Source organism: Callithrix jacchus, chromosome 22, assembly GCF_049354715.1.
Source record: "Callithrix jacchus isolate 240 chromosome 22, calJac240_pri, whole genome shotgun sequence".
Taxonomy (NCBI): domain Eukaryota; kingdom Metazoa; phylum Chordata; class Mammalia; order Primates; family Cebidae; genus Callithrix; species Callithrix jacchus.
Window position 1 is genome coordinate 15,749,533 of NC_133523.1, and position 24,011 is coordinate 15,773,543.

General features: G+C 50.4%; 1 protein-coding gene across 10 annotated transcripts in view; it reads left to right on the forward strand.

The window, feature by feature from the left end:
* Positions 1-24,011, forward strand: part of MYO9B (myosin IXB) — a 132,309-nt gene that overhangs the window by 64,843 nt on the left and 43,455 nt on the right. For all 10 annotated transcript variants that reach the window (XM_054249681.2, XM_078361749.1, XM_078361751.1 and 7 more), the window contains exons 3-11: positions 585-679; positions 3,597-3,659; positions 5,450-5,549; positions 5,789-5,889; positions 7,315-7,444; positions 9,414-9,503; positions 12,664-12,780; positions 13,784-13,918; positions 20,150-20,271. In XM_054249681.2, the coding sequence (XP_054105656.2) occupies positions 585-679; positions 3,597-3,659; positions 5,450-5,549; positions 5,789-5,889; positions 7,315-7,444; positions 9,414-9,503; positions 12,664-12,780; positions 13,784-13,918; positions 20,150-20,271 (953 nt within the window). The remainder of the gene's footprint in view (positions 1-584; positions 680-3,596; positions 3,660-5,449; positions 5,550-5,788; positions 5,890-7,314; positions 7,445-9,413; positions 9,504-12,663; positions 12,781-13,783; positions 13,919-20,149; positions 20,272-24,011) is intronic.

Consider the following 24,011-nt stretch of genomic DNA (forward strand, 5'->3'; position numbering starts at 1 on the left):
GGCACACGCCTGCAGTCCAAGCTACTCAGGAGGCTGAGGTGGGAGGATTGCTTCAGCCCAGGAGGCAGAGGTCGCAGTGAGCCAAGATCACACCACTGCACTCCAGCCTGGGCGATGTTGTGTGACCCTGTCTCAAGAAAAAGAAAATGGGCCACTCTCTGCTTACTGGGTAGCCTTGCTTTATAGGAACAGTTAAAGAAAAAACAGAGGCTGGGCGTGGTGGCTCATGTGCTTTGGGAGGCTGAGGCAGGCAGATTCCCTGAGCTCAGGAGTTCAAGACCAGCCTGGACAACATGGTGAAACCCCATATCTACTAAAATAGCATGGTAGCACACGTCTGTAGTCCCAGCTACTCAGGAGGCTGAGGCATGAGAATTGCTTGAACCCGTGAGGCAGAGGTTGCAGTGAGCTGAGATCGCAACACTGCACTCCAGCCCAGGCGGCCGAGTGAGACTATCGCCAAAAGAAAAAATAGATAAATTGAATAATTCAAAATAAAAGTAAAAGCACAGTATAAAACGAGAGAGAAAAAAAAAGAAATTCCATCATCATGATCTGAAAACCTGCTTTTGATTTCCTTGCAGGCTTTTGGGAATGCCAAGACAGCCCACAACAACAACTCCAGCCGGTTTGGGAAATTCATCCAAGTCAGCTACCTAGAGAGTGGCATCGTGAGAGGGTGAGTCCCTTATGTCCCCACTGGTAGGTGTGGTGGTGCGTGCCTATAATTCCAACTACTTGGGAGGCTGAGGCAGGAGAATCGCTTGAACCCAGGAGGTGGAGGTTGCGGTAAGCCGAGATCACACCGTTGCACTCCAGCCTGGGCAACAAGAGTGAAACTTGGTCTCAAAAAAAAAAAGAAAAGAAAAAAGAAAATGATTGGGGAAGGGAAGGAGCCATCATTAGTCAGGCGACATTTCAGTATCGACACCCATTGCTGGCTTGCCATCCTGCCACCATGGGGCCACATCCTCTGCCAGACCCACAGAAGCAGCCCAGGGAATCAGACACAGCCTCCCTTCCCAGGAATACAGACTACAGGAAGCTGCCAAAACTGAACGGTTACTAGCCCAGGGAAGGAATAGAAGGAAACGCTTTTTCTCTATTTGAAAGAAGAGAGGCCCCAGGCCAGGCCATCTAAACCCACCTGTGCATGTTGTGTGTCCCTGTGTGAGCCAGCAGACAAAAGACTGCTGTCCTGGGCCAGGCGTGGTGGCTCATGCCTATAATCCCAGCACTTTGGGAGACTGAGGCAGGTAGATCTCTTGAGCCCAGGAGTTCAAGACCAGCCTGCCCAATGTGGTGAAACCCCATCTCTAATAAAATTATATTAGCCGGGCGTGGTGGTGCTCGCCTGTAATCCCAGCTACTTAGGAGGTTGAGGCAGGAGAACTGCTTGAACCCGGGAGGCAGAGGTTGCAGTGAGCCAAGATTGTGCCACTGCACTCCAGCTTGGGCAATAGAGTGAGACTCTGTCTCAAAAAAAAAAGACTGCTGTCCTAGAGACAGGCAGGTGGCATTCAGCAGACTCTGCATTGGGTCCCTTGTGCTGACCCCTGGCCCTGCCACCCCTTGGGCACCAGCTATGTCTCCTGCATAATAGGATGGACTTAGATGAGAGTGATCCGTAGGCCCCGGTGAGCTCACACATCTGGTGATGGCCCCACCAGACTCAGCCAGCCACAGCTGCTGTGAAAGGATCTCCCCAGGCCACCCCCTTCCCATGGGACCCTGGGCAGCACAGTCTCTCCAAGCCTCGGTACCTTGTCCACTCCTCGGGAGCCACTGTGCTGGCCCCAGTGCCTGCCCCAGCATGTAAGAGGAATCCCTGAGAAATACATAAAACAATGCCTACAACATACATGTCCTCAAAAAAACCATTCACTGCCACTGCTTTTAGCATTGAGAGATATTTGGGGCTGCAGAGATACCATAGTCCCCTGCACTGGCACCCTTAGACTCAAGGTCCCACATGATGCCACATGCCTTCCGAGGCACCTCTGAGAACTTAACTTGGAGGAAAAACCTTAACTGCTTGGCGTAATGAAAACAGCCGGGAGCAGTGGCTCACGCCTGTAATCCCAACACTTTGGGAGGCCGAGGTGGGTAGATCATGAGTCAAGATTTAGAGACCAGCCTGGCCAGCGTGGTGAAACCCCGTCTCTACTAAAAATACAGAAAGTAGCGGGCTTGTTGGCATGCACCTGTAGTCCCAGTTACTTGGGAGGCTGAGGCAGAAGAATTGCTTGAACCTGGGAGGTGGAGGATGCAGTGAGCCGGGATCGTGCCACTGCACTCCAGCCTAGGTGACAAGAGAGCAAAACTCCATCTCAAAAAAAAGATAATGATCAGTAAACAGCAGAACACCAGACCATATAGATACAACTAAGTACTGATGGGTATCACATACCCCTGTGATTTCAAGGATACCGTAAAAATATTGAAGCCTGGCTGGGCACGGTGGCTCATGCCTGTAATCCCAGCACGTTGGGAGGCCAAGGCGGGTGGATCACGAGGTCAAGAGATCGAGACCATCCTGGTCAACATGGTGAAACCCCGTTTCTACTAAAAATACAAAACATTAGCTGGGTGTGGTAGCGCGTGCCTGTAATCCCAGCTACTCAGGAGGCTGAGGCAGGAAAATTGCCTGAACCCAGGAGGCAGAGGTTGTGGTGAGCCAAGATCGCGCCATTGTACTCCAGCCTGGGTAACAAGAGCTAAACTCCGTCTCAAAAAAAAAAAAATTGAAGCCCCAGATGCAGAGAAGGTACCTGCAGATCAGAACCAGCAAAGGCCTTGCGTCTAGAATATAGAAAGAGCATGTACAGCTCAATACTAGTACCAACACCTCAGTAGGAAAACCACAAAAGACGTCAATGGATACTTCATCAGAGAAGAGCTATGAATGGCCAGTAAGCACGTGAGAAAATGTTCAGGTCGTCAGTCACCAGGGAAATGCAAATTTAAACCACAATGACAGGCCAGATGCCTGGCTCACGCCTATAATCCCAACACGTCAGGAGACCGAGGCAGGCATATCACTTGACGCCAGGAATTACAGACCAGCCTGGACAACATGATGAAACCCCATCTCTACAAAAACTACAGAAATTAGCCTGTATCCCAGCTACTCAGGACGCTGAGGTGGGAGGATCACTTGAGCCTGGGAAGTCGAGGCTTCATTGAGTTATGATCGTGCCACTGCACTCCAGCCTGCACGACAGAGTGAGACCCTGTCTTAAAACCAATGCCGGGTGCAGTGGCTCACACCTGTAATTCCAGCACTTTGGGAAGCTGAGGCAGGTGGATCACCTGAGGTCAGGAGTTTGATACCAACCTGACCAACATAGAGAAATCCCATCCCTACTAAAAATACAAAATTAGCCAGGCATGGTGGCACTTGCCTGTAATCCCAGCTACTCAGGAGGCTGAAGCAGGAAAGTTGCTTAAACCCAGGAGGCAGAGGTTGCAATGAGCGGAAATCATGCCATTGCACTCCAGCTTGGACAACAGAGCAAGATTCCATCTCAAAAAAGAATAATAACACAGTACTACAACTTAACATTTTATTCTTTCTCTTTTTCTCTTAATGACAGAGCTGTTGTCGAAAAATATCTGCTTGAAAAGTCTCGCCTGGTATCTCAGGAAAAGGACGAGAGGTAGGAGAACGTTTCCTCAGGGATCACTGAATGCCACGTCACGTTTGTGTTTCCTCCTACAGAGGAGGGAAGCAACGCAAATGTGCTGAGGTCAGAGGAACTTTGCGGGAGGCCACGGAGGCTCTCACAGGAGCGGGGCCTGCCCATCCGTCTTCTCCCCAGATCTGCCCCGGTGGCCTCACACTTTGTCCTCATACCTCCCAAGCCACCTTTGTGTGCCTCCCTGGAGGTTTTGTCCCCAGTAGGTGCTCAGATGTCTGCCCGATATATAGTTAGATTAGAAACTTTTCTCAGGCATGGTGGCCTATCGTCCCAGCTATTGAGGAGACCTAGGCAGACACGATCACCTGAGCCCAGGAGGTTGAGGCTGCAGTGAGCTAGACACTACGCTTCAGCCTGGGCAGTAGAGCGAGTCCTTCTCTCTTTATCTTTGTTTGGTTGGTTGAGCTTTTTGTTTTTGTTTTATGTCAGAGTCTTGATCCCAGCTCACTGCAACCTCCGCCTCCTGGGTTCAAGCGATTCTCGTGCCTTAACCTCCTGAGCGGCTGGGATTACATGCATACGCCACCATGCCCAGCTAGAGTCTTGTTTCTTTAAGAAAAAAAAAAACAGGCCTGGAGCAGTGACTCATGCCTATAATCCCAGCACTTTGGGAGGCCTAGGCGGGAGGATCACATGAACCCAGGAGTTCAAGACCACCCTAGGCAACATGGTGAAATCCCATCTCTACAAAAAAGGCCAATAAAAAATTAGCTGGGCATAGTGGCAAACAACTGTAGTCCCAGCTACTCAGGAGGCTGAGCTGGGAGGATCACTTGAACCCAGGAGGTCGAGGCTGCAGTGAGCCGTGATTGCACCACTGCACTCCAGCCTGAGCAACAGAGCAAAACCCTTTCTCAAGAAAAAAAAAAAGATTAGGAACATTTCTATTTCTGATTAGCCGGGCACCGAGGCTCATGCCTGTAATCCCAGCACTTTGGGAGGCTGAGGCGGGTGGATCACGAGGTCAGGAGTTTGAGACCAGTCTGAACAACATGGTGAAACCCTGTGTCTACTATAGATACAAAATATTAGCTGGGTATGGTGGCGCACACCTATAATCCCAGCTACTTGGGAGGCTGAAGCAGGAGAATCGCTTGAACCTGGGAGGTGGCGGTTGCGTGAGCCAAGATCGCGCCACTGCACTCCAGCCTGGCAACGGAGGAAGACTCCATTTCAAAAAGAAGTGGGGCAGTGGGCGGGCGCAGTGGCTCATGCCTGTAATCCCAGCACTTTCAGAGGCCAAGGTGGGCAGATCATGAGGTCAGGCATTCAAGACCAGCCTGCCCGACATAGTGAAACCCCATCTCTACTAAAATACAAAACTGAGCTGGGTGTGGTGGTGAGTGCCTGTAATCCCGGCTTCTCAGGAGGCTGAGGCAGGAGAATCACTTGAACTTGAACCCCAAAGGCAGAGGTTGCAGTGAGCCGAGATCGCCCCCGTGCACTCCAGCCTGGGCAATAGAGTAAGACTCTGTCTCAAAAAAAAAAAAAAAAAGAAAAAAGAAACATTTCTGATTGACAAATAAGTGAGATTTACACCTACCCACCTCCAATCCTCCAGAAATCTATTCGCTCAAGACATTTATTTGTTTTGTTTTGTTTTTTTAAGACATAGTAAGAAGAGACTTACTGTTTTAAGTGTGTACATATTTGAGGTGTGTTCTCCAACACGATGTTAGTAGTGGTTTGCAGAGTAGCTATTGCTTGGCTCCAAGAATGACCGTTTTCCTCCCAATTTTGACTTGCAGGAACTACCACGTGTTTTATTATTTGTTACTCGGGGTCAGCGAGGAAGAGCGCCGAGAATTTCAGCTCAAGCAGCCTGAAGATTATTTCTACCTCAACCAGGTAAACAGCCTCGAGCCCCAGCCACAAATGGCACCTCTGTTCCCGGCCTCAAGCTGTTTATGCACAGCCGGGAAGTCAGAGGCAGCCTGCCCTGGCCCCCAAACCCACTCCCAGAAGGCAGCATTAAAAGAACCCATTCATTCCCCTGGTCCTGGGGCCCTGCCCCGCCAGCTCCAGCCAAAATCACTGGCACGCCACCCTCACCAGCCCAGGAATGCCCTGACGTCTTTGTTTTCCAGCATAACTTGAAGATTGAAGATGGGGAGGACCTGAAGCATGACTTTGAGAGGCTCAAGCAGGCCATGGAGATGGTGGGCTTCCTCCCCGCCACCAAGAAGCAGTAAGTATGCGGCCCCAGGCCCGTCCCCGTGAGCCTACAGGGGGCATGCGTGGCCCTTACCAGTCACTCTGTAGTACAATCCACAACCCAGTGAAAACGGGCAGGCAGTGTCCTGAACAGAGCTGCCCTACAGAATGTGGCCCAATAGCAGCAAGCACATGAGAAGGGGCTCAAGCCATTGGTCATTAGGTGATGCCAATTAAAGGTAACATGAACATTCTTCACACTGCCTAACTGTACCCTTAAAAATGGTTTGGCCAGCCGGGCGCAGTGGCTCACCTGTGTAATCCCAGCACTTTGGGAGGCTGAGGCGGGAGGATCATCTGAGGTCGGGAGTTCAAGACCAGCCTGACCAACATAGAGAAACCCCATCACTACTAAAAATACAAAGTTAGCCAGGCATGATGGTGCATGCCTGTAACCCCAGCTACTCAGGAGGCTGAGGCACAAGAATCACTTGAACCTAGAAGGCGGAGGCCACAATGGCACTGAACTCCAGCCTGGGTGACAGAGTAAGACTCTGTCTCAAAAAAAAAAAAAAAAGACGGCGCCTCTGAATAGCCAATGGACTCCAGCCTGGACAACATAGCCAGTGATTGGCCAAATACAAGTACCTACAGTTTCATTCCCATCAAGTTCATAGACAGCATTAGATGTCAAGACCATGCTTCCTACAGGCTTGGGGGGCTCCAGGATCCAGGACCTGGAATGTTCTATTTCTTGGTCTGGGGGCCAGTTAGAGGGATCTGTACACTTTCTTCTTTTTTGAGACAGAGTTTCACTAGCCAGGTATGGTGGTGCAAACCCGTAGTCCCAGCTACCCGGGAGGCTGAGGTAGGAGGATCACCTGAGCCCGGGGAGGTTGAGGCTGCAGTGAGCTGTGACTGTGCCACTGCACTCCAGCCTGGATGACAGAATGAGACTCTGTTTCAAAAAAATATAAAATAGCTGTCTAGCCAGGTGTGGTGGTTCAGGCCTATAATCCCAGCTATTCAGGAGGCCAAGGCAGGAGGATCACCTGAGGCCAGGAGTTTGAGACCAGCCTGGGCAACACAGCAAGACCCCGTCCCTTTAAAAATATGTTTTTAAATGAGCCAAGTGTAGTAGCCTGTAGTCCCAGCTGCTTAGGAGGCTGAGGCAGTAGAATCACTTGAGCCCAGGAGTTAGAGGTTACAGTGAGCTGTGACTGTGTCACTGCACTCCACCCTGGGAGACAGAGCCAGATCCAGTCTCAAAAAAAAGATAGCTGTCTGCAAAGTCACATTCCAGAGAGGCAGTCCTCAAGAGAGGCCTTAGACGTCTTTCCACCTCCGTGCGTTCCTACCAGAATTTGCTGGCTGTATGGATTCCGCCCGGTGCCCTGGAAGTGTCTGCTGTCTTAGGAATGTAGAAGCTGCCCAAATGTGAGTGCCTTTTCCTTCCCAGGATTTTTGCTGTCCTCTCGGCCATCCTGTACCTGGGCAACGTCACTTATAAGAAGAGAGCCACAGGCCGAGAGGAAGGGTTGGAGGTCGGGCCGCCTGAGGTGCTGGACACCCTGTCCCAGCTTCTGAAGGTACCGTTTGTCACTTCTGTCCCTCCTCAGGCTGACTCTCAGTACGCCTCTGGGTACCTCTCAGTATGAGGGATGACACCCAGGACTTCCTACGTAGGCTGAGCTTTCATCAGCCGGGTCCTCATGTCCTACGCTGTCATCTCCACCATGTTCCTTCCTCATTTCTGACGAACTCTGTGGACAGGGCACCTCCTCCTCCCACCCTCAAGTGAAAGCCTCTTTAAAACTACAGCGGGCTGAGTGTGGTGACTCACGCCTGTAATTCCAGCATTTTGGGAGGGTGAGGCGAGCAGATCACCTGAGGTCAGGAGTTTGAGACCAGACTGACTAACATGGTGAAACCCCATCCATACTAAAAATACAAAAAGCAATTAGCCAGGTGTGGTACGCGCCTATAGGCCCAGCTACTCAGGAAGCCGAGGCATGAGAATTGCTCATGCTGTCCCCTCCTCCACTGGTTCTCAGTCAAGGGCAATTCTGCCCCCAGGGCACACCAGGCAATGTCTGGTTGCCATTCTCTGGATGGTTGCTCCTGGCATCTGCTAGGCAGAGACCAGGGATGCTGCCCAACACCCTGCAGTGCACAGGACAGCCCCTCATGACAGAGAATTATCCAGCTCCGAGTACAAATGGCAGAGGCTGAGGAGCCCAGCCCATTTATGCCTGGTGTTCCATTATTGGAACACTAAGCATGTGGGAGTTACATCCTGTTGCTCAAGGTCGTCGCCAAGGTCTGATTGCAAAAAGTCAAAATTGCAACCTCAGGCATAAATTAGGCATGCATTCCACCTGTAGCTTTTCTTAAAGTAGGGTACAAGAGCCCCAGCTTTTGTTGAGTTCTTGGGGATATATGAGCATCTGCTGGGGTAGTTAGAGAAAGCCCCCGTTGGCCAGGTGATGTGGCTCACACCTGTAATCCCAGCACCTTGGAAGGCCAAGGCAGGTGGATCACCTGAGGTTAGGAGTTCAAGCCCAGCCTGACCAATATGGAGAAACCTCATCTCTACTAAAAATACAAAAATTAGCCAGGCGTGGTGGCACGCACCTGTAGTCTCATCTACTCGAGAGGCTGAGACAGGAGAATTGCTTGAACCCGGGAGGGAGTTGCAGTGAGCCAAGATCACGCCATTGCACTCCAGCCTGGTGACAGAGCAAGACTGCATCTCAAAAAAAAAAAGAGAGAAAGAAAGCCCCCACTTATCCCCCACTCTTGCTGCTGATGGGCAGAGACCACCAGCTCAGAAAGGGTGCTTGGCAGTTGGGGGAGGGATGAGCGTGTCGGGCTGTCTGGCTAATATGTAGCCCCAGCCCCTGTGCAACGGATGGGAACCACCAGCTCTAACCGGCAAGGCGGTAAGTGCTGGTCACCAGGCGCCACCCGGACTCACATGAGAACTGTGTATGCACACACCCGGGCCACAGAGCATGAGCATCCAGCGAGCCCGTGTGATGTGGGAATTCTGAAACCTGCCAAGTGCAGAACAGCATATCTCAGGCCAGGCGCGGTGGCTCACGCTAGTAATCCCAGCACTTTAGGAGGCCAAAGCAGGCAGATCACTTGAGGTCAGAAATTCAAGACCAGCCTGACCAACATAGAGAAAGCCCGTTTCTACTAAAAATACAAACATTAGCCAGGTGTGGTGGTGCACGCCTGTCATCCCAGCTACTGGGGAGGCTGAGGCAGAAGAATCACTTGAACCTGGGAGGCGGAGGTTGCAGTGAGCCAAGATTACGCCACTGCACTCCAGCCTGGGTGATAGAATGAGACTCCATCACCATCTCAAAAAAAAAACAAAACCCAGCACATCACAGGTGGGTGGGCGGGCCTCAGAGCTCACGTCCAGGCCTGGCTGCTGGGGTTCCATCTCTAGCTGCCTCAGGCTCCGGGCCTTGCCTCAGTGACACCAGGACATGCCTGATAAGCCCTCTATCTCCCTTTTCCTTCTCCCCCTCCTTGATCTCCAAACAGGTGAAGCGGGAAATCTTGGTGGAGGTTCTAACCAAAAGAAAAACAGTGACTGTCAACGACAAGCTCATCCTTCCCTACAGCCTCAGCGAGGTGAGTGCTGCCCAGGCACTCACGGGGTGCCTGACCCAAAAACACAGGTGGGAGAGGTCCTTGGAAACAGCCGGCATGGGTGGGCTGTCCCTGTCCCTGAAGCACTAGAATGGAACCTAGGCAGTGCCTCTGATTGTCACATGAGGTCAACTATGGCACAAGCCAGCCTGGGAGGCAGACTGTGGCCCTCAGAACAGAACTTGAGCCACATGCAGTCATAGCTGTGTTTCTAGATGTCCTGTGTGCATGCTGGTTCTTACCAGCAATGGTTGGCCAGATCCGGCCCTCCACCTGGTTTTGCTAATAAAGTTTTATTGGCACACGGCCATACCCATTCATTTACATACCGTCTAAACTGCTTTGGGGCTATAACAGCTAAGCGGAGCAGTTGCGACAGAGAACATCAGGCCCCAAAGCCAAAATAATGACCAGTGGTCCCTTCCAGAAAAAAATTTGCCCATCCCTGGCCTCTGGAACATGACACTGACTGCCCTTATGTAACTCCCAGCATGTGAGTCTCAAGCCTCTGATGCTAAATCTTGATAAGACGCCTCCGTCTGGCCTTTGCCCTAGCCTGGATGTTTTCTTTGTGCTGTATTTCTCTTGCGTTTTTCCATCTCAAGAGCAGAGTCACTTGCAGCTTGTTTAATAACAGGAAAGTACCTAGTTGCAGGGCAGGGGGGCCGGGGGATTTTTAGCTTCTCACCAGATGGGAAGCTGCTGTGAATTTCAGACAGGCAGCGGGGACATTCTGAGCCCACACGGGTCCGGGGTACCACATGATGTTGCCAGGAAGTGGCTGCACAATACCCAAGACCTGAGCAGCACCAGTGCCCTCGAGAGGCTCCGTGCAGAGCCAGAAGCACCAGGCAGGGGCTGCATTGTGTGTGGCTCCATTTCCTTGACATCCAGGACATGGAAAATGAGGGGGACATGTTCTGGATCTTGTCTGCCGCTGAATACATCTGTGAGAGCTGAGACCTGAATATGTAAAAAAAAAAAAGCCCATTTATTCTATATAGATTAGACCTTAAGAGCCTCTTTTTTTTTTTTTTGAGATGGAGTTTCACTCTTGTTACCCAGGCCGGAGTGCAATGGCACCATCTCGGCTCACGGCAACCTCCACCACCTGGGTTCAGGCAGTTCTCCTGCCTCAGCCTCCTGAGTAGCTGGGATTACAGGCACGCATCACCGTGCCCAGCTAATTTTTTGTATTTCTAGTAGAGACGGGGTTTCACCATGTTGATCAGGATGGTCTCGATCTCTTGATCTCATGATCCACCCAGCCTCGGACTCCCAAAGTGCTGGGATTACAGGCATGAGCCATCGCTCCCGGCTTTTTTTTTTTTTGAGATAGGGTCTCATTCTTGCCCAGGCTGGAATGCGGTGGCACAACCTTGGCTCACTACAACCTCCACACACCCCCAAGTTCAGGTGACTCTCATGCCTCAGCCTCCCAAGTAGCTGGGATTACAGGTGTGCACTACCAGGCCTGGCTCATTTATTTTGCATTTTTATTTTATTTTATTTTGTCACAGAGTTTCACTCTTGTTGCCCAGGCTGGAGTGCAATGGCATGATCTCAGCTCACTGCAACCTCCACCTCCCAGGTTCAAGCAATTCTCCTGCCTCAGCCTTCCAAGTAGCTGGGATTACAGGCACATGCTATCAAGCTGGGCTAATTTTGTATTTTTAGTAGAGACAAGATTTTACCATGTTGGTCAGGCTGGTCTCGAACTCCTGATCTCAGGTGATCTGCTTGCCTCAGCCTCCCAAAGTGCTGGGATTCCAGGCATGACTCACCACGCCCAGCCTTTTTCTTTTTCTTTCTTTCTTTTTTTTTTTTTGCATTTTTAGTAGAGATGGGGTTTTGCCATGTTGTCCAGGCTGGTCTTGAACTCCTGACCTCAAGTGATCCACCCAACTCTACTCCCAGAGTACTGAGATTACAGGTGTGAGCCCCTGTGCCCAGTCACAAAAGAGCTTTGATGAACATGGTAACAGCCATGTGGCGCCCCTGGAAGAACAAGGGGCCTGCGGTTAGATGCTCCCCATCCCCTTCCTGAGCCTAAGTTCCTCACTCAGAGCAGTTTGGGTTGCTCTGAGGAGCGTGCCAGTGTATGGAGTGGCCTCAGAGCCCGTTCAGCGGCCCCTGGGTCTGTTAACGCCCCAGTGTACAGGCACATCTTCTAGGACAGGGAAAGGTATGTGTTGGATGAGTCCAGTGTTAACAGAGGCCACCTTGGCATGTTGCAGTGACTCACGCCTATAATCCCAACGCTTTGGGAGGCCAAGGCAGAAGGATTGCTTGCGCCCAGGAGTTCGAGACCAGCCTTGGCAAAATAGTGAGACCCCGTCTCCACAATAAAATTAAAAATTAAGGCTGGTTGTGATGGCTCACGCCTGTAATCCCAACACTATGGAAGGCCGAGGCAGGCAGATCATCTGAGGTCAGGAGCTCCAGATGAGACTGGTCAACATGGAAAAACCCCATCTCTACTAAAAATACAAAAATCAGTCAGGCTTGGTGGTATGCACCTGTAATCCCAGCTACTCAGGAGAATCATTTGAACCTGCGAGGTGGAGGTTGCAGTGAGCCGGGATTGTGCCATTGCACTCCAGCCTGGGCAACAAGAATGAAACTCCAGCTCAAAAAAAGAAATATGAACCAGTTGTGTTGTACAGCTGTAGCCCCAGCTACACAGGAGGCTGAGGCAGGAAGATTGCTTGAGCCCAGGAGGTGAAGTTTGCGGTGAGCCAAGATTGCACTCCAGCCTGGACAACAAAATGAGACCCTGTGTCCAAAAAAAAAAAAAAAAAATTCAAAAGGCCATCTTGGCTGGGCACAGTGGCTCATACCTGTAATCCCAGGACTTTGGGAAGCCAAAGCAGGCGGATCACCTGAGGTCAGAGTTTGAGACCAGCCTGGCCAACATGGTGAAACTCCCATCTCTAGTAAAAACAAAAATTAGCCAGGCATTGTGGTGCTCACCTGTAATCTCAGCTACTGGGGAGGCTGAGACAGGAGAATTGCTTGGACCCAGGATGGGAGGTTCCAATGACCCGAGATCATGTCATTGCACTCCAGCCTGGGCAACAGAGCAAGACCCCAGCACAGGCCCCGTTGTGCCAGAGGTGAGCCACCCCTTCTGTGTCCACAGGCCATCACTGCTCGAGACTCCATGGCCAAGTCTCTGTACAGTGCCCTGTTCGACTGGATTGTGCTGCGGATCAACCACGCACTCCTCAACAAGAAGGACGTGGAAGAGGCAGTCTCGGTGAGTGTCCCCGTCTGCTCCCTTCAGCCAAGCCGGGGGAGGCCACGTCCTCAGCACCAGCATCCTTGGTAGGTGACCTGGAATATCCGGAGCCTAGACATCTGCAGTCAAGAGGCTGGTTCCTCCCATAGGCAGGCCCAGGAAACAGGATGGGCTACAAAATGCAAGGGACCCAGGGCAGCATGAAAACACAGGTCCGGGCCAGGCGGGGTGGCTCACGCCTGTAATCCCAGAACTTCGGGAGGCCGAGGCAGCGGATCATGAGGTTAGGAGTTCGAGACCAGCCTGGCCAACATGGTGAAACCCCATCTCTACTAAAAATACTAAATTTAGCCAGGTGTGGTGATACATGCCTGTAGTCCCAGCTACTTAGGAGGCTGAGGCAGGAGAATTGCTTGAACCTGGGAGGTGGAGGTTGCAGTGAGCCAAGATCACCCCACTGCACTCCAGCCTGGGCAACAGAGTGAGGCTCCGTCTCAAAAAAAAAAAAAAAATACAAAAATTAGCCAGGCGTGATGGTGAGCGCCTGTAATCCCAGCTATTGGGAGGCTGAGGCAGGAGAATCATTTGAACCTGGAAGGCAGAGGTTGCAGTGACCCAAGACTGCGCCATTGCACTCCAGCCTGGGAGGCAGAGTGAGGCTCCTTCTCAAAAAAAAAAAGAAAAGAAAAATCACAGGGGCCCTTATTCAAAAATGACAGATTCTGGCATGCACCTATGGTCCCATCTACTCAGGAGGCGGAGGCAGGAGGATTGCTTGAGCCCAGGAGGTCAAGGTTGCAGTGAGCTATGGTGGTGCCACTACATTCCAACCTGGGCAACAGAGCAAGACCCTATCTCAAAAAAAATTATGGGTTTTGTGCTGGCGATGGCAAAGTGTTCTGCTGAGCATCGGGCCCTCGGAGCCTAACGGGTCACAGCCTGTGGAGCCAGCCCCTCTCATGCAGGCCGGCTCCTTGTGGGGGTACACTTGGGCAGTGACCATGTTCTCTGTCTCTCCCAGTGCCTGTCCATCGGGGTCCTGGACATCTTCGGGTTTGAAGACTTCGAGAGGAACAGCTTTGAGCAGTTCTGCATCAACTACGCCAACGAGCAGCTGCAGTACTATTTCAACCAGCACATCTTCAAGCTGGAGCAGGTGCACAAAGCACTTTTCTGTCCACTCTTTAACATGGTAAACGAGACATCACGTGAAACTTACCATCCTAACCCTTTGTAAATACTCAGTTCAGCCACAGTAAGTACCTTCACACATTAGCATTACACGCAAACATCACCACCATACATACCTGGAACTCTTTCAATTTGCCAAACCAAAACTCTGTCCCCATGAAACACTCACCCCATTCCCCCTCCTGCAAGCCCTGAACTCACCCATTCCACTTCTTGTTGTTGCTGTTTCGTTTTGTTTTGAGACAGGGTCTTTCTCTGTCACCCAGGGTAGAGTGGTGTAATCATAGCTTACTGCAGCCTCAAACTCGTAGGCTCCAGTGATCCTCCTTCCTCAGTCTCCCGAGAAACTGGAACCACAGGTGCACACCAGCATGCCTGGCTAATTTTTGTATTTTTTGTAGAGATGAGGTTTTTCCAGCCGGGTGTGGTGGCTCACGCCTATAATCCCAGCACTTGGAAGGCCGAGGCGGGTGGATCACAAGGTCAAGAGATCAAGACCATCCTGGTCAACAAGGTGAAACCCCGTCTCTACTAAAAATACAAAAATTAGCTGGGCACGGTGGCACGCACCTGTAGTCCCAGCTACTCGGGAGGCTCAGGCAGGAGAATTGCTTGAACCCAGGAGGCGGAGGTTGCGGTGAGCCGAGATCGCGCCATTGCACTCCAGCCTGGGTAACAAGAGCGAAACTCCGTCTCAAAAAAAAAGAGATGAGGTTTTGCCATGTTGCCCAGGCTAGTCTCGAACTCCCAAGCTCCCAAGCTCAGGCATTTCTCGCACCTTGGTCTCCCAAAGTGCTGGGATTACAGGCATGAGCCACAGTGCCTGGCCCATTCTACTTTCTGTCTCTAATTTTTGACTACTCTAAGTGCCTCATGTAAGTGAAATTAGACATTATTTGCCTTTCTGTGACTGGCTTATTTCACACAGTATAAGTCCTCATGATTCATCCACATTGTAGCATATGTTAGAATTTCCTTCCTTTTCAAGGCTGAATAATATTCCATTTTCTGGATATACCACATTTAGTTTATCCATTCATCCTTCAGTAGACACTTGGGTTGCTTCCAGCTTTGGGCAATTGTGAATAATGCTTCTATGAACATGGGTGTGCATATATCTCTTTGAGATGCTGCTTTCAGTTCTTTCAGGTATATACCCAGCAGTGAACTTGCTGGGTCACATGGTAATTCTGTTTTTAATTTTTCTGAAGAACCACCATACTGTTTCCGATAACAAACAGCTGCAGCATTTTTGTTTGTTTGTTTTTTGAGACGGAGTTTCGCTCTTGTTACCCAGGCTGGAGTGCAATGGCTCGATCTCGGCTCACCGCAACCTCCGCCTCCTGGGTTCAGGCAATTCTCCTGCCTCAGCCTCCTGAGTAGCTGGGATTACAGGCACGCGCCACCATGCCTAGCTAATTTTTTGTACTTTTAGTAGAGACGGGGTTTCACCATGTTGACCAGGATGGTCTCGATCTCTTCACCTCGTGATCCACCCAGCCTCGGCCTCCCAAAGTGCTGGGATTAGAGGCTTGAGCCACCGCGCCCATCCAGCTACAGCATTTTATAAGGAAATATGTCATTGCCCACCCAGCCCAAGGGGAAAATGGAATGAACTAGAACTGGAATCTCCCTGGAGGCCCAGATCATCAGCAAACTTGCCCCAGAATTTTTCTCAGTCAAAAGGAAAATTCCAGAAACCCCACCCAGCCCAGGATGAGGCAAATGTCAGGGATGTTTTGAGACACTGTTCATTTGGGGGCTTCTCTGTCCTAACAAAATCCTTTCGAGGGAGAGAAACACAGTCGCCTTTTAAGGATTTGCTTAGCTCAAGGACGCTGATAACCTATCTGACCTTTTTTTTTTTTTTTTTTGAGATGGAGTCTTATTCTGTCACCCAGGGTGGAATGCAGTGGTACAATCTGGGCTCACTGCAACCTTCACCTCCCTGGTTCAAGCAATTCTGCCTCAGCCTCCCTAGTAGCCAGGACTACAGGCATCCACCATCACGCCTGGCTAATTTTTTGTATTTTTAGTAGAGATGGGGTTTCACCTTGCTGGCCAGGCTGGTCTCAAACTCCTGATCTCAGGCAATCTGCCCACCTTGGCCTCCCAAAGTGCTGGAATTACAGCCGTGAGCCGCCGTGCCCGGCCCTGACATGCCTTTTCACAGCTAAATAGTCAACCATCATTATTCATGTCTTCTCCTTCACATCGATGATTCTGATGGGAAAATGAAACTGTTGGGCTTATATAAATATCCAGCTGATTTTCCTATTAAGCCTTCTGGCAGTGAAGCATCGGAAATGTAGCTGGTCAGAATTAAATCGTGCAGGTAGGGTGACATACACACTAAATTGCAAAGACTTAGTACGTGAGAAAAAAGAACATAAACTGTATTAGCTCACTGCAGCCTCAAACACTGAGATTTAGCAATCCCACCACCACAGCCTCCCCAGTAGCTGAGACTATAGTTACATGCCACCACACCCAGCTGGTTTTTTTTTTTCTTTTTTGAGATGGAGTCTTGGTCCTTCACCAGCCTAGAGTGCCATGGCACGATCTTGGCTCACTGCAACCTCCATCTCCCGGATTCAAGCGATTCCCCTGCCTCAGCCTCCTGAGTAGCTGGGATTACAGGCGTGCACCACCACGCCTGGCTAAGTTTTTGTATTTTTTAGTAGAGATGGGGTTTCACCATGGCCAGGATGGTCTTGATCTCTTGACTTCATGATCTGCCCACCTCAGCCTCCCAAAGTGCTGGGATTACAGGTGTGATGCACTGTGCCTGACCTCTAGCTGGTTTTTTATGTTTTATTTTTTGTAGAGACAGGGTCTTGCTGTGTTGCTCAGGCTGTTCGTGAACTCCTGGCCTCAAGCGATTCTCCCACCTCGGCATTAGTTACACATTAACGTGATCACATTTTAGATATTCAGGGTTAAATTGAGGTATTATTAAAGTTAATTGTGAGCCACACACAGAGGCACAGGTCTAGTCCCAGCTACTGAGGAGGCTGAGGTGGGAGGATCACTTGAGCCCAAGAGGTCAAGGCTGCAATAAATGACAGTTGTGCCACTGTACTCCAGCCTGGGTGACAGGACGAGACCCTGTCTCAAAAAAAAAAAAAGTTAATTTTACCTATTTTTTTACTTTTTATGTATGATTATTAGAAAATTTGAGGCCGGACATGGTGGCTCGTGCTAGCAATACGAAGGCTTTGGGAAGCCGAGGTGAGAAGATTGCTTGAGGTCAGGAGTTGCAATGACCTGTGATTACACTACTGTACTCCATCCTGGGCAACGTACCAAGACCCTGTCTCTAAAAAAAAAAAAGAAAATTTTTCAGACAGAGCTTCTGCCAAAATATTTTTTTTTGGTCGCCAGGCATAGTGGCACATGCCTGTAGTCCTAGCTACTGAGGAGGAAAGAAAAAAAGAAAATGTGAAGATTCCTGTTGGACAACATAGCTCTGGAGCAGGGGCCAGCAAACCACAGCCTGTGGGTCAAATCCAGCCCCACAAATTGTTTGTATAAAGAAAGCTTTATTGGCACACAGTCATTCGTTTACATATCATCAGTGGCTATTTTCACATCTTTTTTTTTTTTTTTTTGAGACGGTGTTTCGCTCTTGTTACCCAGGCTGGAGTGCAGTGGCGCGATCTCGGCTCACCGCAACCTCCGCCTCCTGGGTTCAGGCAATTCTCCTGCCTCAGCCTCCTGAGTAGCTGAGATTACAGGCACACGCCACCATGCCCAGCTAATTTTTTGTACTTTTAGTAGAGACAGGGTTTCACCATGTTGACCAGGATGGTCTCGATCTCTTGACCTCGTGATCCACCCGCCTCAGCCTCCCAAAGTGCTGGAATTACGGGCATGAGCCACTGCGCCCGGCCTATTTTCACATCTTGACTGTTAGTTGCAACAGGCATCATCTGGTTCATAAGGTACTATCTGGCCCATGACAGAGAAAGTTTGCCAACCCCTAGGTGATTTTAAGTGTAATTTTTTTTTTTTGAGATGGAGTCTTGCCCTGTTGCCCAGGCTGGAGTGCAATGGTGTGATCTCAGCTCACTGCAACCTCCGCCTTCCAAGTTTAAGTGATTCTCCTGCTTCAGCCTCCCCAGTAGTGGGGATCACAGGCATGCTCAAGCATGCCCCGGCTAATTTTTGTATTTTAAGTAGAGACAGAGTTCCACCATGTCGACCAGGCTGGTCTCAAACACCTGACCTCAGGTGATCCACCTGCCTTAACCTCCCAAAGTTGTGGGATTATAGGCGTGAGCCACCGTGCCCGGCCTGAGAATGTGCATTCTTATTTCCTGTTTACAATCATTCATTTATCTAGTAAGTTTATATAATTATTAATGTATTCTTCTTGATGTACTCCTATGCATTTTGTTACTGGTTGTTTTTTTTTTAACTTTTAAGTTCAGGGGTACACGTGTAGGTTTGTTACCATAGGTCATGAGGGCTTGTTGCACAGATTATTTCCTCACCCAGGCATTAAGCCCAGTCCCCATTAGTTATTTTTCCTGATCCTCTCCCTCCTCCCACCCGCCCCCCTCCAATGGGCCCCAGTGTGTGTTGTTCCCCTCTATATGTCCATGTGTTCTCATCATTTAGCTCCCTCTTATAAACGAGAACATGTGGTATTTGGTTTTCTGTTCCGGTGTTAGTGTGCTAAGGATAATGCCCTCTAACTCCATCCATGTCCCCGCAAAGGACATGACTGCATTCTTTTTTTTATTTGAAATGGAGTCTTGCTCTGTTGTCCAGGCTAGAGTGCAGTGCAGTGGCATGATCTTGGCTCACTGCAACCTCCACCTCCTGGGTTCAAGCAATTCTCCTACGTCAGCCTCTCAAGTAGCTGAGATTACAGGCGCCTGCCACCATGCCTGGCTAATTTTTGTATTTTAGTAGAGACAGGGTTTCACCATCTTGACCAGGCTGGTCTCGAACTCCTGACCTCATGATGCACCCGCCTCAGCCTCCCAAAGTGCTGGGATTACAGGCGTGAGTTGCCCACCTGATCCCATTGTTTTTTGGGGCTGGGTAGTATTCCTTGATGTGTATGCACCACATTTCCTTTATCCATTTATGGGCATTTAGGTTGCTTCCGCTTCTTTGCTGTTGTGGATAGTGCTGCAGAGAACACACACACGGATGCATTTAAACGTCAGCATGTCTACCGATACATAAATATGTTCCCATAGCGTGGGGATCCCCTACCCAAACTGCTTGGGACCAGAAGTGTCTTGAGTTTGGGATTTTTCAGACTTTTCAATATTTGTGTTATACTCACTGGTTGGACATCCCAAATGTGAAAATCCAAAATAAAAAATGCTCCAATGAGCATTGCCTTTGAGCATCACATAACATTGGCAGTCGAAAGTTCTGGGTATTTTTTTTTTGAGACGGAGTCTTACTATATGGCCCAGGCTGGTCTCAAACTCAAGCCATCCTCCCACCTCAGCCTCCCAAGTATCTAGGACGACTCGTACATGCCATCACACCTAACTAGTTTTGTTTTTTTTTTTTTTTTTTTTAATTTTTTGTACAGATAGGATCCTGCTGTGTTGTCCAGGCTGGTCTTGAACTCCTGGCCTCAAGCCATCCTTCCACCTTGGCCTCCCAGTTACTTTTTATGTCAGTTATACGTTAACATAATCACATTTTGGATATATGGTGTTAAATTAAGTGTATTATTAGGGTTAACATTTTTCTTTTTTTGGAGATGGGGTTTCACTCTTGTTGCCCAGGCTGGAGTGCATTGGCGTGATCTTGGCTCACCACAACCTCCGCCTCCTGGGTTCAAGCGATTCTCCTGCCTTAGCCTCCCGAGTAATTGGAACTACAGGCACGCACCACCACACCCAGCTAATTTTTTTTTTTTTTTTTGTATTTTTAGTAGAGACGGGGTTTCACCATGTTGGCCAGCATGGCCACCATGGTCTTGGTGTCCTGACCTCGTGATCCGCCCACCTCGGCCTCCCAAAGTGCAGGGATTACAGGCATGAGCCACTGCGCCCGGCCCCTATTAGAATTAATTTTAAGCCATGCATCAGTTTAAAAAGTTCCGATTTTGAAGCATTTCAGATTTTTGCATGAGGGATACTCGACCTGTATGAATACATGTTACATAGTTATTACATATCTGGGAGACGAGAAACTTACTGACCCCGCCCCAACCCTGCAGGAGGAGTATCAGGGCGAGGGGATCACGTGGCACAACATCGGCTACACAGACAACGTCGGCTGCATCCATCTCATCAGCAAGAAGCCCACGGGCCTCTTCTACCTGCTGGATGAGGAGAGCAAGTGAGTGTCCACACCCCGTCCATCCCAGCACATATGCACATAGGCACTGGGTCAGGTTCTACAGCCCCAGAGTCTTACCCCAATTCCAGACTTTCCCAAGAACTCCTTTTTACCTGGGAAACAGGGTCTCACTCTGTCACCCAGGCTGGAGTGCAGTGGTGCGATCATAGCTCACTGTAGTTTTGACCTCCTGGGCTCAAGTGGTCCCTCGACGTGAGCTCTACGTAGCTGGGACTACAGGGTCACACCACCACTCCCGGCTAATTGTTCTATTTCTTTGTTTACTTTTTGAGGTGGAGTCTTGCTCTGTCACCCAGGCTGGAGTGCAATGGCGCGATCTCAGTTCACTGCAACCTCTGCCTCCTGGGTTCAAGGGATTCTCCTGCCTCAGCCTCCTGAGTAGCTGGGATTACAGGAGCGTGCCACCACGCCTGGCTAATTTTTTGTATTTTTAGTAGAGACGGGATTTCACCATGTTAGCCAGCATGGTCTCGATCTCGTGACCTCGTGATCCACCTGCCTGGGCCTTCCAAAGTGCTGGAATTATAGGCATGAGCCTCCACGCCTGGCCTAATTTTTGTATTTCTTTGTGGCAGCAGGGTGTCGTCACGTTGCCCAGGCTGGTCTCAAACTCCTGAGCTCAAGGGGTCCTCCCACCTCGGCCTCCCAGAGTACTGGGATTACAGGTGTGTGCCACCACACCAGGCCTTGTCCTGAGAATTTCTGTCTCTTCATTTCACTGGGCCATGAAACCAAAGCTCGTGTGTGCAAAATGGACAAACACCTCACTGTGAAAATATCAACCCGTGTGATTAATTGTGCACTTGGACACACCCGCCAGGAGTTTTCAGCAAAGGATTATGGGCCTGTGTCTAGAAACTAGAGACAGGGGCAGGTGTGGTGGGGCATACCTGTGGCCCCAGCTACTCAGGAGGCTGAGGGAGGAGGATCGCTTGAGCCTGGGAGGTTGAGGCTGCAGTGCACTATGATCATGTCACTGCACTCCAGCCTGGGCAGTGGAGCAAGAGACAGGATTGGCAAGTGCTTGCAAAGGGCAGTGCAGTGTGTGGAGCTGCGACCTGGATGCCGCTGGGCTCTGGGTTCACTGCCGAGCCTTCACATCTCTTCCCCGCAGTCCACAGGGCACCATGATGGCAGACAGGGAGGTCAATAAGGCGCCTCATTCCGGGCCACCCAGTTGTAGTGACTGAAATCACATGACACTGACCAAACTATTTTCCTGTGGCTCCCCTAAGGAATCACTAAAAGCCAGGTGGGCTCTTGAGCCCAGGAGTTCAAGACCAGCCTGGGCAACAGAGAAAGATTCCATCTCAGCTGGGCGTGGTGGCTCACACCTGTAATCCCAGCACTTTGGGTGGCTGAGGTGGATGGATCATAAGGTCAGGAGTTCGAGACCATCCTGACCAACATGGGGAAACCATGTCTCTACTTAAAATACAAAATTAGCCGGACACAGTGGCACATGCCTATAATCTCAGCTACTCAGGAGGCTAAGGCAGGAGAATCACTTGAACCCGGGAGGCAGAGTTCTTAAAACCACAGGAGTCTATTCTCTATGGTTCTGGAAGCTGGAAGTCTAAAGTCAGGGTCTGCAAGGCCCTGCTCCCTCCAGAGGCTTCAGGGCAGGACCTTCCTTGCCTCCTCCAGCTTCTGGGAGAACGGGCTTTCCTTGGCCTTGGGCACATCGCTCCAGTCCCTGCCTCCCTCTTCACATGGATTTCTTCCCTCTGTCTCCATCTCTCATCTCTCAGTCCTGTCTCCTCCTCTTTTTTTTTTTTTTTGAGACAGGCTCTTGCTCTGCCACCCAGGCTGGAGTGCAGTGGCACAACCTCAGTTCACTGCAGCGTCAACCTCCCAGGCTCAAGCCATCCTCCTGTCTCAGCCTCTGAAGTGCCTGGGACCACAGGCATGCGCCACCACACCCAGCTAGGTTTTCTTTTTTTTTTTTTATGATGGAGTCTTGCTCTGCCGCCCAGGCTGGAGTGCAGTGGCACAACCTCAGTTCACTGCAGCGTCAACCTCCCAGGCTCAAGCCATCCTCCTGTCTCAGCCTCTGAAGTGCCTGGGACCACAGGCATGCGCCACCACACCCAGCTAGGTTTTCTTTTTTTTTTTTTATGATGGAGTCTTGCTCTGCCACCCAGGCTGGAGTGCAGTGGCACAACCTCAGTTCACTGCAGCGTCAACCTCCCAGGCTCAAGCCATCCTCCTGTCTCAGCCTCTGAAGTGCCTGGGACCACAGGCATGCGCCACCACACCCAGCTAGGTTTTCTTTTTTTTTTTATGATGGAGTCTTGCTGTGCTGCCCAGGCTGGAGTGCAGTGGCACAACCTCAGTTCACTGCAGCGTCAACCTCCCAGGCTCAAGCCGTCCTCCTGTCTCAGCCTCTGAAGTGCCTGGGACCACAGGCATGTGCCACCACGCCCAGCTAGGTTTTCTTTTTTTTTTTTTATGATGGAGTCTTGCTGTGCTGCCCAGGCTGGAGTGCAGTGGCACAACCTCAGTTCACTGCAGCGTCAACCTCCCAGGCTCAAGCCGTCCTCCTGTCTCAGCCTCTGAAGTGCCTGGGACCACAGGCATGCGCCACCACACCCAGCTAGGTTTTCTTTTTTTTTTTATGATGGAGTCTTGCTGTGCTGCCCAGGCTGGAGTGCAGTGGCACCATCTTGGCTCAAGTTAATTGACGTCATCTCAGCGTAACCCCCATCTCCTGGAATCAAGTGATTCTCATGTCTCAACCTCCCAAGTAGCTGGGATTACAGGCGCCTGCCACCACGCCCAGCTAATTTTTGTATTTTTAGTAGAGATGGGGTTTTTTCACCATGTTGGCCAGGCTGGTTCAAAATTTTTTTTCAGAGATGGGATCTCCCTATGTTGCCCAGGCTAGTCTTGAACTCCTGGGCTCAAGCATTCCTTTCATCTTGACCTCCCAAAGTGCTGGGAGCATAGGTGTGAGCGACCACACCTGGCCCTGTCTCCTCTTTTTAGAAGGACGCCAGCCGTGTAGAACTAGGACCCATGCTAATGACCTCAGCTTACCCAATTCCATCTGCGAAGACCCTATTTTCTAAATAAGGTCACATTCCAAACGATGGTTGGGGATTAAGACATATACATATTGTTGGCTGGGCGCGGTGGCTCACGCTTGTAATCCCAGCACTTTGGGAGGTCGAGGCGGGTAGATCACAAGGTCAAGAAATCAAGACCATCTTGGCCAACATGGTGAAACCCCATCTCTACTAAAAATACAAAAATTAACTGGGCATGGTGGCGCACACCTGTAGTCCTAGCTACTAGGGAGGTTGAGGCAGGAGAATTGCTTGAACTTGGTAGGCGGAGGTTGCAGTAAACCAGGATTGCGCCACCGCACTCCAGCCTGGCAACAGAGCGAGACTCTGCCTCATAAGAAAGACATACACATATTGTTTCATCAGCAGCCCCGTCAGATCCATCCCTTGTCAGTGACATCTCCAAGGGGCTGACCAGAGTCTCAAATGAATCAGGCACATCCCCTGCCTCAAACCTAGTTCCTGTCCAGGACAGGGGAACAGACACATCCCCTTGAGGCTGGGGTCCAGGTAGAGAATTCCAACACTTGTAATTCCACCTGTAATTCCAACACTCTGGGAGGCCAAGGTGGAGGATCACTTGACACCAGGAGTTAAAGACTGACCTGGGCACCATGGCAAGACCCCATCTCTGCAAAAATTAAATAAAAA